The sequence below is a fragment of the Scyliorhinus canicula genome, chromosome 10 (genome assembly GCF_902713615.1).
Source record: "Scyliorhinus canicula chromosome 10, sScyCan1.1, whole genome shotgun sequence".
In the NCBI taxonomy this organism is placed as follows: domain Eukaryota; kingdom Metazoa; phylum Chordata; class Chondrichthyes; order Carcharhiniformes; family Scyliorhinidae; genus Scyliorhinus; species Scyliorhinus canicula.
The window spans coordinates 59,569,034-59,583,082 of NC_052155.1; the positions used below are offsets into that span (position 1 = coordinate 59,569,034).

The window sequence follows — 14,049 nt, forward strand, 5'->3', positions numbered from 1 at the left end:
ACAAGTGCAACAGGTGATTAAGAAGGCAAATGGAATTTTGTCCTTCATTGCTAGAGGGATGGAGTTTAAGACTAGGGAGGTTATGTTGCAATTGTATAAGGTGTTAGTGCGGCCACACCTGGAGTATTGTGTTCAGTTTTGGTCTCCTTACTTGAGAAAGGACGTACTGGCGCTGGAGGGTGTGCAGAGGAGATTCACTAGGTTAATCCCAGAGCTGAAGGGATTGGATTATGAGGAGAGGTTGAGTAGACTGGGACTGTACTCGTTGGAATTTAGAAGGATGAGGGGGGATCTTATAGAAACATTTAAAATTATGAAGGGAATAGATAGGATAGATGCGGGAAGGTTGTTTCCACTGGCGGGTGACAGCAGAACTAGGGGACATAGCCTCAAAATAAGGGGAAGTAGATTTAGGACTGAGTTTAGGAGGAACTTCTTCACCCAAAGGGTTGTGAATCTATGGAATTCCTTGCCCAGTGAAGCAGTTGAGGCTCCTTCATTACATGTTTTTAAGGTAAAGATAGATAGTTTTTTGAAGAATAAAGGGATTAAGGGTTATGGTGTTCGGGCCGGAAAGTGGAGCTGAGTCCACAAAAGATCAGCCATGATCTAATTGAATGGCGGAGCAGGCTCGAGGGGCCAGATGGCCTACTCCTGCTCCTAGTTCTTATGTTCTTATAACCTGCTGAGTATTTCCAGCATTTCCTATTTGTATTTCATAGTTTTATGGTTCTTGGACCCTAATTATCAAATGCAATTGAAACTTTCCAAAGCATTTTCCCTCTATGGAAAATTACAGTCTCCTTTAAATAATAACTGGACTACAGAATTAGTTTTGTAACAAGTATTTTATCTTCATAAGACAGGCAAAGCCTGACAATACTATATTTTCCATGATTAATGGACACTACGTTCAAAGAACACTTGGGCAGCTGCTTAGCATCAAAAGATCAAAGACCACACAATTTGAAGTAATTATATAAATGTAATTCTGTCTTAACAGTGTTAAACACAAACAGGAAAAGGGAAGGATACGAAGCATAGCTAGCCTAATAGGGGATGTCCAGATATCACACTGCACCAGCTACAACACTCCAACAAATAGATAATGACAGCTTCTTTCAAATATTTGTAAGGAAGACCAGAGTGAAGAGAAAGACTGAAAGAATTATAGTTCATCCTATAAGTCATTCAATTTCTACACTAATGATAATTCCAGGAGAAAATCTGAAATTCATGCACTAAAAAGAAATTGACCAATTATGCACCTAGGATGGGGAGGGAGCACCGCCTTACCATATCTCGGTGTAGAGGCAGGCCGCCCGTTGATCCGGACGGTCATCGTGGACTTCGCGAGGTGGTGCAGCCGGGACTGGTCCAGTGTGATGGAGGCGAGTGTCGGAAGGCGGTCGGTAGGTCGTTCGGAGGTGGCGGCGGCCAGTTTAAGGTCGAGTGAGCAGGGCTCCCGGGAAGCTGCGGAGTGGTCCCAAGATGCCGTCCAAGATGGCGGCCCACGTGGGTCGCACGTGGCGGGTGCGGTGTAAGATGGCATCCAAGTTGGTGGCCCCCGTGGGTCGCTCGTGGTGGGTGAGGTGTAAGGTGGCGTCCAAGTTGGTGGCCCCCGTGGGTCGCACGTGGTGGGTGAGATGTAAGGTGGCGTCCAAGATGGCGGCCCCCATGGGTCGACGTGTCGGCCGAAATTAAAGATGGCGGCGCCCATGGGTCGCACATGGCGGGTGGCTGTGCGGCAGCGGGGGTGGCCCTGACAGGCAGCAGGCAGCGCTGCTGGATCTGGAAGATTTGGCGGGGGGGGTCGGGCCTGGTAGGCTTTTGCAAAGTGGCCCTTCTTCCCACAGCCACTACAGGTCGTGTTCTATGCCGGGCAGCATTGTCCGGGGTGATTACTCCGGCCACAGAAGTAGCACTTTGGGCCTCCAGCGTTGGCAGGCCACTGCGCGGTGCAGGCTTGCGTTGCAGCCCCTGGAGAACCCAAGTAGGGGTCGGTTGATGGCTGCGCCCACGAGGCTCACGAAATGTCGGCCCCCATGTTCTGGGAGGCCACCTCCAGTGAGTTGGAGAGTTGTACTGTCTCTGGAAGCCGAGTCCCCCTTCGAATAAGCGCTGGAGGATATAGTTTGAGTGCATGCCCGTGACATAGGCATCTCAGATCAGCAGCTCCACGTGCTGGGTAGCTGATTTCGCCCGGCAATCACAGTTCCAGCAGAGGATGCGCAAGGCTCACAGGGATATCACGAGTGATTCCCCAATGCGTTGGCGACTCGTGGCGAGGAGGTGCCTCGCATATACCTGGTTAACGGATTTCACGTAATGTCCTTTTAGCAGTGTTATTGCCTCCGCGTACGAGGGGCCTGATGAGGTTAAAGACTCTTGGGCTCGCCCATGGGTGGAGGACCTGCTTCTTCTGGAGGTCCGTGAAGCCTTCGTTGAAGGATGCGAGGTACGCCTCAAAGCAGCTTAGCCAGTGTTCAAAAGTCTCTGTAGCGTCACCTGCTTGTGGGTCCAGTTGCAAGTGATCAGGCTTGAGTGAGGAGTTCATCTTGAGTGAAGAGTCTATCTTTAGAAGTTTTGTGTATTAAATTGATACACTATCAATAATAGACAACGAGTGATAAACGTAACTGAGGCTTTAATACACTAAACAGAAAGCCTCCTGCCTCTGGACCTAACTGGGTCCGGAGGCGGAGAATTGCCACTTTTATACAGAAGCCCCGAGGGGAGGAGCCACAGGCGGAGCTAGCCTGGACAAGCCCAGGCATGTACATTACAGAACAGTGAATATAATACAATTTCAGTGGTTTACCACACATCCCCTCCTCGGACAAGTCCTGCCATTCATCCTCCTCCTCCAGCTCATCGCCCCTCTGCTGCAGCACAATGTTGTGGAGGATGCAGCAGGCCGCCATGACGCTGACGCCCCTCACAGCATCATACTGGAGGGGCCCTCCAGAGCGGTCCAGGAACCTGAACCGCAGCTTCAGAAGGCTGATGCACCGCTCGATCACACTGCTGGTGACTGCATGGGTGTCGTTGTAGCTGCTCCCAACGTCAGTCTATGGCCTCTGGAAAGACATCATCAACGACGACCACACTGGATAACCCCGGTCAACCAGGAACCAACGCCCCAGCTGAAGGAGCGTCACAAACATGTCAGGAATCTTAGAGTATGCCAGGATGAAGGCGTCGTGCACACTGCCTGGGTATCAAGTGCAGACGTGCATGGTACCCAGCTGATCGTCATATATCAGCTGTACGTTCGTCGAGTGGAACCCCTTTCAGGTTGAGTAGAATGGCCTGTCATCTGCAAGTGCGCGTAGGGAGACATGCAGCCCGTTGATCAACCCCTGGACCCAGCGCATGTCGGCGACGGCAGCAAACCCTGCTGCCGAGCATCCTGGTGGGCTCAGTCCACATTGAAATGGATGTTTTGAGCCTACTGGGCATACAGGGCCTCCGTGATGACGCAGATGCACCTGTGCATCGAGGTCTGTGAGACCCCGGACAGGTCTCCACTTGGCGCCTGGAAGGGCCCCGTCACGTTAAAGTTCAGGTCAGCTTGATGGCCATCGGGAGCGGGTGTCCTCCCCATACCCCCATGGTGCCAGCTGTGCCATGAGCTGGCAGATGTGTCTTTCTATCTCCCTGTTCAGCCAGAATTTTCTGTGGTATGCGCGGACTGACAGGTTCTCAAAGGAAAGACGCTGCCGATACACATGAGGCCTCATGCGATGGCTCCTCTGTACCTCTTCTACCTCCTCGGCCTGTTGGGTGGTTGGCTCTCCATACTGGCAGGCTGCCTCCTGTCCCTCTGGGGCAGACTCTGCTGCTGCATACTCTGCTGCTGCACACTCCACTGCTGCAGCTTCCTCTTCCTCAAGCAGTGCCAGCTCGAACAGCCGCAGGGCATCCCACAGGGCTGCGGCGACTAGCAGGAAGGTCACTATTGCTGGTTGAATTCCAATATCCACAGTCTGCAAGAGATGAAAGGCCGACATGTTAGCATGGTGCGTACCCCCGTGCCCAACCAACTCCACCAGGCTACATGGTGGCCCCGATTGGCACTGCGGACTCTTCCCCATATTATCTCCCCACCCCTCCCATCTCCACAGCCCTGGCCCCTTCGGTGCCTGGCACTGTGGGGGCCTCTGGCCCTGAAACTGTCCCTGCTGCCAGGGTACAATCGGCTGGCATTGCCCTTGCCAGCGATATGCTCTGCAGCCCCACCCGGTGCACCAGGGTCTACAGTGAGCATTGCCCCTGGGTGGGGCTGAGTGGTGGCTGAGTGGGGGGGGGGGGGGGGGGGGGGGGGGGAGGTAGGGGTGGGGTGCAGGGGTGGAGGAACCCATAAGGCCAGTGTCACTCTGCAGAACCAGGGGCCAAGATGGGTGGTCAGAGGAGTGCGCAACAAGATGGCTGCTTTTCAGGCCGCGGCAATGGCGATCTATGCCTGGACACTGTCCCAGTCCCATGTGTGGTGATATGCATTTACACATCATTGTATATAGTGATCTATCAATATATACAGTTGTCGGTATGACCTCCGACCAGCAGGTGGCACCAGAATTCACCATGTTCGCACTGCCCTATACCATCTAACATCGAGGGCCGTGCAAACGATGGGTTGGATTAATTTTCTTCCCCGTGCTCCATGTGGAGTACGAGCTCTGCTGCTGAGGGCGGGGGATCTCTATTAACCTCTATTTTAAAAGTCAACCAGTAAGGCACCGACCAGAAGAGGAACCTGGCAGTGTACATATCATGTGTAAATAAAACTATGTTTCTTTATTTTACACGGTGTGGACTCCCCGTTTCCTTATTAATATAGGGGCTTTTCACAGTAACTTCATTGAAGCCTACTCGTGACAATAAGCGATTTTCATTTTCATTTCATTTCATTAATGTTATTCCCGCTGCCACCATGATCTATTGCGTTATCGTTACCCATGATGTGCACTGCTTGGACACCACAAAGCAGTCATGTTAAAGTTACAAAGAAGTCTTTATTAACAGTACTGGGGTTGAATTCTCTGCACTCAGGCGCCAAAATCGTGTCCGGCGTTGGGGCGGAGAATCCATTTCCATGCACGATTCTCCGGGTCCCGAAAAGCGGTGCACTCGGTCGCGTTATCACCTACCTGTGGCCATTGCTGGAGGCCGGGCCGCTATTCTCCACCCTCGACGGGCCGAAGTCCCGATGGCATGGACTAGTCGCGGCCGCCATGGTTGGGGGCAGGCGATCGGTGATCAGAGTGGGCCACATACGGGACCGGTCAGATTTTGGGTGGGCGGTCCAGGTCGGGCACGCGGCCAATCAGGGGCACTATTTGGGAGATCCAGCTCCGCGGCCTGAGTCTGCCATGAAGCAAGGTGTGGCGGCTGGATTCCGCCACCGTGCGCATCCGTGGCCTCTGACCCGGAGGGTCTGTTTAGGGGCTGTTTAGCACACTGGGCTAAATAGCTGGCTTTTAAAGCAGACCAAGCAGGCCAGCAGCACGGTTCGATTCCCGTAACAGCCTCCCCGAACAGGCGCCGGAATGTGGCGACTAGGGGCTTTTCACGGTAACTTCATTGAAGTCTACTCGTGACAATAAGCGATTTTCATTTCATTTTTCATTTCAGGTTCGGGTGCCCGTATCTGCAGCTAAAACTGCTAGATTCCCGATGGGTACCTGCTAGCCCCCTGCAGGGCTATATGGGGCCTTTTCACGCTAGTTTCTCAGACATGAAAGGCCACAATTTTTATAACAGCATGGGGACATAGTCCCTAAAACGGAGAATCCAGCCCCTGAGCCATCTACATATTTACAATAGGTAAAGGTATGGAGAGGCCTAGGCACTAGGTCTTCACATGTCGTTACCTATTGCTAGACCGGGCCTTAGTTCTAGATTACACATCACCATGTGGGATGGTACTCAGTCCCAAATTAATCCTTTCGGTACCATATCCTTCAGCAACAGCTGAATGATGAAAGTGTGTGCACTGAGCAGTCTGAGAAGTGAGTCTGAGATGTGATGTGCAGATATATTCACTCACCTTGACCACCTTAGTGAGGCCATTCAACATTTCTCGGCACTGTTGCCATGTCAGCAGCATGAACGTCTGGGCTATGCCATCTGCTCTGATTCTGTTCTGCAGGTGTGCTTCGACGGTTTTGAGATCCCAGTAGAAAGAAGACACCTTTCCTGGCTTCCACTTGTATTACCTCTGTCTCCAGGGCAGCATCACAGAATCAGGGAGCTCTCTCCTTAGTACACTACAGTATTTGCTTTCAGGCAGCGTCTTTCTGTGGAGACTGCACGTTCTCCCCTTGTCTGCGTAGGCATCCTCTGGCCTCTCCGGTTTTCTCCCACAGTCCAAAGATATGCAGGTTAGGTGGATTGGCCATGCTAAATTGCCGTTGGTGTCCAAAAAGGTTAGGTGGGGTTACTGGGTTACAGTGATAGGGTGGAGGCATGGGGTTAAGACTTAAGGTGATTGCGTTTAAGTAGGGTGTCTTTCCAAGAGCCAGTGTAGACTCGATGGGCCGAATGGCCTCCTTCTGCACTGTAAATTGTAAGATTCACTATCTATTGTCCAGCAACCTTAACTTTAATAGTGCAGCTTCCCTTTTATAGGGACCGTGCCTTGAAAAAGAAAAGCGCTCTGGAGCATATGGTTTGCTAGCAGCACAATTCAAACTCCTGTGGTACGAAAAGGCAGTTCCTAAGAGAAATGCAGTGCAGGATCTGCTCAGGACTATGCTACAATTGTGCAAATGACGTTGGAGCACCAAAATTAATGCTGTCCCAACCTCCATCATAAATAAAAATTGCAGTCCTCACAAACAAAAACAGAGATAAATCAATTTATTGCCCAGTATAGTTTAGAGAAAAATGTAACTTGAACATAAAACCAAAAATTCTCTTTTGTATGTTGATTACGTACTGTTTTGCTGAATGATCTGGCATGGTGAAAGATGGACTAGACTTAGAGCAAGGATGACATTGTACTTGTTGTAATGGTGCTCCATTAACATGTCTTTCCACTGAAAAGAAACAAAACCCCATCTTATGTTATTTTGATTACAATATACTCAAGTGTAAATGGTTTGAAACAACCAAACCAAGTTCATCCAATTGAATTAAAATGCTTCATTTCTGTAAAATTTGCAGTAAACTGATAAATCACATATTACAAATACTGTATCCTCAATTCAACAATACAATATCCCTTGACTGCAATATCCAGAGTTTTAAATAATGTCAGCACTTCAGATCCAGTTAATGTTATTGAACAACAGCTCTTTTTATCAATACTTTAAATAGATGCTCAGTGCATGACTGAACTGCTAAACAGCTCCCAGTTTTAAACTGTATAATGCTTCCTAATTCTGACGGTCAACCTCTCCATTTAGTGCATTGCTCAACCTGTTAAAGCACCAATAAGCACACTAACACTAATCCATCTACAGACAGAAAAAATGCAGGGTGGGACCCTCCGTCCAGCGACGCCGGAATTGCGAATCACAATCGGGGAAGAATCGGGCGTCAGCCGAAAATCGAGGTCAGCGCCGGGCGCTCAACGAAGCACCATGCTCCGGTGTCTCGATGGCGGTGTGGATGCTCTGGGCCGGCCTGGGCATGCAAATCGCACAGTAACACCTGTTACCATACTATTAATGGGCCCGCCCAGGTAGTCCCAGCCTCCTGCAATGCTCCGCCTCCGGCAGGTGGACGTGAAGCCGGCACAGTTCATAAGGGGACCTGGCACCGTGGCTGCTGAGGGAGAGAGAGGGGACAAGAAAAGTTTCCAAAGGCGCAACAGTGGTCTGTCAGTTGTGCCACTGGCTGGGGGGGGGGGGGGGGGGGGGGGGGGGGGGGGGGGGGGGGAAGGGGGGGGGGGGGAGGGGGGGGGGCGTCTGCCAGGTCCGTGGGGAGTAGCAGGGACCGACCAGATGGGCCTTGGGTCAAGGTGTCTGCGCACTGGCTGCCATTGCCACAGCCACCAAGGCAGCCATCTGGCTGCGCACCCCGTTGACTGCCCACTGTGTTTTGTAAATGTGAAGAGCACCATCACCCCGCCCACAGGCTACTCCCCAGAAACCCCTAGACTCCAGCCTCCCCATCAAGGGGGTGGGCTTGGTCCAGCACATCTAGTGGTCCACCAGGTGTTGGCACCCATCCAAGGCGGGTGGTTCAGGGGAAGAGCAGAGTCCACTCTGAACTGTGGACGCATGTACCACCTTTGCCACCCACCCTGCCACACTGTCCTCTCAGGTGGTTGGGGAAGGCGGAGGAAAACATGCGGGCCCAGGGGCTGCAATGCAGGCCAGGGCCACCGTGCAGTCTGGTGGACCAGGATGACCACAGGTGTATGAACCACGCTAATATGACTGTCCTTTACCACTTGCAGAAAATGGATTTTGGTATTCAGCCAACAATGGTTGTCAGCTGCCTGGCCACTGCAGCCGTGGTGGACACACTGCGGCTGTAGGAACAGGAGCTGCTCAGGGAGGACCTTACAGAACAGGAACCTGCCCCAGAGGAGCAGGGGCCAGTAGGTGACGATGGAGAGCCAGTCACCCAACAGGCCAATGAGAAGGTGGGAAGGAGGCCCATGCATGTCATTCGAGGACCTGCCTGGCCCAGCGTGTTGCCAATCACTACAGTTGAGCAGGGACACCATGTGACACTTCTGCCAGATGTTGCTGCAAGTATTGGGGAGGACACCCACTCTCATTGGCCATCAAGGTGACGGTCGCCCTGAACCTCTTCGTCACAGGGTCCTTCCTGGTGTCAAGCGGAGGTCTGTCTGGGATCTCCCAGACCTATGAGCAGAGGTACATCCGCGCCTTAAAGAATGCCTTTATGCCCGGGTAGCACAGCATATCACCTTCAACATGGACTGGCAGCGGGACCCGCTACAATCGCTGGGATGCCCCAGGTCCAGGCAGTGATCAACAGAATGCATGTGCCCCTACTATCATTGACGCATGAGGGGTGCGCTTCATCAGTGGGATGAGATTACATTCCCTAAATGTTCAGCTGGTGTGTGACCACCAGATGCTCGTCATGCATGTCTGTGCCTGCTATCCAGTCAGCATGCACAACACTTTCGTCCTGGCACACTCAGCATTTCTCGAAACCTTTGAGGTGCTCCCGGAGGTGAAGGGTTGGCTCTTGGGTGACAGGGGTTATTTGCTGCAGTTGTGGCTGATGATGCCTTTCTGGTAGCCCCAGACTGACACGGAGAACTGCGATAACGATAGGTGCTTGGACCGCTCTGGAGTGGCACTCTACAAATATAGAAAACAAAAAAGAGTGGCTAAGGTAAATATTGGTCCTTCAGAGGATGAGAAGGGAGATTTAATAATGCGAGATGAGGAAATGGCTGAGGAACTGTACAGGTTTTTTGGGTCGGTCTTCACAGTAGAAGACACAAATAGCATGCCAGTGACTATGAAAATGAAGCTATGACAGGTGAGGACCTTGAGACGATTGTTAGCACCAAGGAGGTAGTGATGGGCAAACTAATGGAGCTAAAGGTAGACAAATATCCTGGCCCTGATGGAATGCCTCCCAGGATACTAAAAGAGAGGGCTAGGGAAATTGAAAATGCACTCATGGTAATTTAACAAAATTCACTAGACTCTGGGTAATGCCAGTGGATTGGAAATTAGCAAACAATCCAACAGTGACAGCACTGTTTAAAAAAGGATGTAGGCAGAAAACGGGTAATTATAAACCAGTTAGCTTAACTTCGGTAGTAGGGAAGATACTGGAATCTATCATCAAGGAAGAAATAGCGAGGCATCTGGATGGAAATAGTCCCATTGGACAGACGCAGCATGGGTTCATAAAGGGCAGGCCGTGCCTAACTAATTTAGTGGAATGTTCTGAGGACATTACCAGTGCGGTAGATAACGGGGAGCCAATGGATGTGGTATATCTGGATTTCTAAAAAGCTTTTGACAAGGTGCCATTCAAAAGGTTGATGCATAAGATAATGATGTAGGGCATTAAGGGAAAAGTAGTAGCATGGATAGAGGATTGGTTAATTAATAGAAAGCAAAGAGTGGGGATTCATTGTTTCTCTGGTTGGCAATCAGTGGCTAGTGGTGTCCCTCAGGGATTAGTGTTGGGCCCACAATTGTTCACAATTTACATAGATGATCTGGAGTTGGGGACCAAGTGCAAGGTGTCCAAGTTTGCAGACGACGCTAAGATGAGTGGGAAAGCAAAAAGTGCAGAGGATAAAGGAAGTCAGCAGGGGGATTTGGATTGTTTAAGTTAATGGGCTAAGGTCTGGCAGAGAGAATACAACATTGAAAAATGTGAGGTTATCCATTTTGGTAGGAATAACAGCAAAAGGGATTATTATGGAAACATAAAAAATTATGAAGGGAATAGACAGGATAGATGTGGGCAGGTTGTTTCCACTGGCAGGTGAAATCAGAAGTAGGAGGCATAGCCTCAAAATAAGGGGAAGTAGATTTAGGACTGAGCTTAAGAGGAACTTCTTCACCCAAAGGGTTCTGAATCCATGGAATTCCCTGCCCAATGAAGCAGTTGAGGCTCCTTCATTAAATGTTTTCAAGATAAAGATAGATAGTTTTTTTGAAGAATAAAGGAATAAAGAGTTACGGTGTTCGGGCAGGAAAGTGGACCTGAGTCCACAAAAGATCAGCCATGATCTCACTGAATGGCGGAGTAGGCTCGAAGGGCCAAATGGTCCTGTTCCTGGTTCTTATGTTCTTGTTCCAGTATAGTCCTAGGAGGGTCTCCCAAATCGTGGTGGCCTGCTGCATCCTTTGTAACATCACGCAGCAGAGAGGCAACATGTTGGGGGAAGAGGTGGAGGAACGCCAGGTCTCGTTCGACAAGGAAGATGCGTAGGAGAGCCAGGATGAGCAGGACATGAGGCCCGGACAGGCACAGGAGACTGCACGACATGTGCATCAGGGCCACGACACATGGGACAACTTGATTGCCTCCAGGTTCACCGACTAGGGGGCCTGGCCACCGGCAGCCCAACTGTTCCACCCGACCTCCACAACCCCATCTCCCCCCACTCATGGCCCCTCACCCACAGACCCCCCTCTTTGTGCATTCTATCCCCCCCAACCCCAGCACCCCCACCTCTTCCAAGCTTCCACCAACTGCAACACAGGGTGTTGATCCTCTGTCGGCAGTGTCAGCTGGTCTGGTCCAGAGGCGGAGGATGATGACCACCCGCTCTGCAATGAGCTCTGGTGCTCCACATAGTCTGACAATGTCTGACTCCTGCCCCGGTGGCACAAAGCACTGTCCGCCCAGGTGATCCCTGCATGTGCCCAGGCTGATCTATCACACAGACCTTCTGGGGAATTGGGGGTGGTGGGCTGTTATGGTTCATTCACCAGCTATACCCTATCACACGGCACCCCGGCATCTCTGGCCAAGGCCCCGTCGCCTCCAAGGGCGGCCAATGGGTGTACCCCTAACTTCCCTGGAGTCCCTGGCCCGTGCCATTCTCCCATGCAACACCGCCAGCATCCACACCTCCGCACCCCACCCGGCACACCCTCTGCACCAAGCCCAGCCCATTCCTCATACCCTGCTGATAGAACACTGAGGCAGTTCAAAACGTCGGGTGAACATATGTTTAGTTGTGACAAAACTATGTACAATAACCGTGCCCTAGCCCCTAATGCCTTCCTATGTGCTGCACCCGTGCCAACGTAACTACCTTTCTGATCTTATGTGCTCTATAACAGCGGTGGAGACTGCCTGCTATATTTTCCGCCTTGTGACCTGGGTCCCCTTTGGTGGCCTTCCTCTGGAGTGACCAGACCTGGATGGGCCTGGCAGTCTTGCAGGTGTCATAGGTGGTGTGGTGCCAACCTGTCTGCCCGCTGCAGAGGAACCAGGGACAGATGGGGGGGATTCAGAGGCGCTGCAGTGTTCCGGCACCTCCCCTGCCGGTGAGCCCAGCATGGGTCCCATCACCTTCTCCCTTGGGGTGCTGATGTTCCACAGGCTAATCCTTGGGACAGGGCACGGACGGAGTGAGCTCTGGGGCCCCGCAATCACCTGCGCTTGTTCCTGTACTGTACTATTCTTTGTTCTTTGTTCAACAAGGTGGCAGGGAAATAGACCACTTGGTTGCATGGTGTTCCGAAAACAACCTCTCTCTAAATGTTGGAAAGACCAAGGAACTGATCATCGACTTCAGGAAGCGTAGCACAAAACCCCCCACCGCCCCCCCCCCCCCCCCCCCCCCCCCCCCCCCCGCCGCCCCTGACTCCCCTGTCTACACCAATGGCTCCGAAGTAGAGATGGTCGATAGCTTTAAGTTCCTGGAGGTCACCATCAGCAACAGTCTGTCCTGATCCACTCATGTTGATGCAACAGTCAAGAAAGCCCGACAATGTCTCTACTTCCCACGGAAGATAAAGAAATTCGGCATGTCTGCATCGAGTCTCACAAACTTCAGATGTGCAATAGAGAGCATTCTATCCTGCTGCATCATAACTTGGTATGGCAACTGTTCGGCCCAAGATCGCAAGAAACTGCAGAGTGTGGTGAACTCAGCCCAGCGCATCACACAAGCTTGCCACCCTCACATTGATTCTGTCTACACCTCCTGTTGCCTCAGAAAGGCAGACAGCATTGTCAGAGACCCCTCACACCCAGGCTTTGCCTTCTTCCAGACCCTTCCATCAGGCAGAAGGTACAGAAGTCTGAAGACCCGCACATCCTGACATAGGAATAGCTTCTTCCTCACAGCTGCCAGACTCCTCAACGACTTAGGGCAGCAAGGTAGCACAGTGGTTATCACAGTTGCTTTACAGCTCCAGGGTCCCAGGTTTGATTCCCGGCTTGGATCACTGTCTGTGTGGAGTCTGCACATTCTCCCACTGTGCGTGGGTTTCCTCCAGGTGCTCCGGTTTCTTCCCACAGTCCAAAGATGTGCAGGTTAGGTGGATTGGCCATGATAAATTTCCCTTAGTGTGTCCCAAAAAAAGGTTAGGTGGGGTTACTGGGTTATAGAGATAGGGTAGAGGCATGGGCTTAAGTAGGGTGCTCTTTCCAAGGGCCGGTGCAGACTCGATGGGCCAAATGGCCTCCTTCTGCACTGTAAATTCTGTGATTCTATGACTCCCCCTTGGACCAATCTGTTCCCTGTAAGAACACTATTCACGATGCCCTTTGCTGTTCGTTTGGCCCTTGTTTCGCACTATACCTAATCACTATTTATAGATGTACTCTGTTAATTATTCTTTTGTCTACCATGTACGTACTGTGTACGTTCCCTTAGCCACAGAAAAATACTTTTTATTGTACTTCGGTACATGTGACAATAAATATCAATCAAGGGGAGCAGCCCCGAAGTTTACAGATGTTGAGCTGGAGACCCTCTTGGACGCTGTAGAGGAGCTGAGGATGACTCTATAGCCAGCCCGGGAAGGAGGTTGCCAACTGCCGCGTTCGCTGTGCCTGGGTGCAAGTGGCAGAGGACGTGAGCGCCATGGGCAACACCGTCCGGACGGGGCAGCAGTGCTGAAAAAAGCTGCATTACCTCTCAGGGCAACCAGGGTGAGTTGGCAGCACTGTATCACTGGCTGTAACTGCGCCCCACACATGCGTAACCATAACACCACCCCAACCAGGAAGACGGTATGTCGCTACCCATTCTGCTCGCCATAGCCGTGTGCATCAGACTGTCTAACGCTGTTGTCTTCTGTTCTCCCCCCCCCCCCCCCCCCCCCCCCCCCCCACCCAGGACAAGGCTGTGCACAATTGCTGGGAGCGGAAGAAGACAGGAGGGGGATCGGCAGCCCCTCACCATGGCAGAGCAAAGGGCCCTGGACGTGGTCGGCGGCCCGGAGGAACGGGAGGTCGCCGAGGTGGAGCTCGGCCGCGGACGAGGAACTGAGACCCCACTAAGTTGCGATTATCCATGACATGTGTGTGAACGCCCCCCCCAACTACCCCCACACCACCCTCACCCCCACAACATCCTCCCGCCAATACCACAACCCCTTACCCCCATCCACACGACCTACCCCA

General features: G+C 51.8%; 1 protein-coding gene across 3 annotated transcripts in view; it reads right to left on the minus strand.

Annotated features, from left to right (window-relative positions):
• tmem67 (transmembrane protein 67) overlaps positions 1–14,049 on the minus strand; it is a 356,662-nt gene that overhangs the window by 281,053 nt on the left and 61,560 nt on the right. For all 3 annotated transcript variants that reach the window (XM_038809034.1, XM_038809035.1, XM_038809033.1), the window contains exon 4: positions 6,944–7,043. In XM_038809034.1, the coding sequence (XP_038664962.1) occupies positions 6,944–7,043 (100 nt within the window). The remainder of the gene's footprint in view (positions 1–6,943; positions 7,044–14,049) is intronic.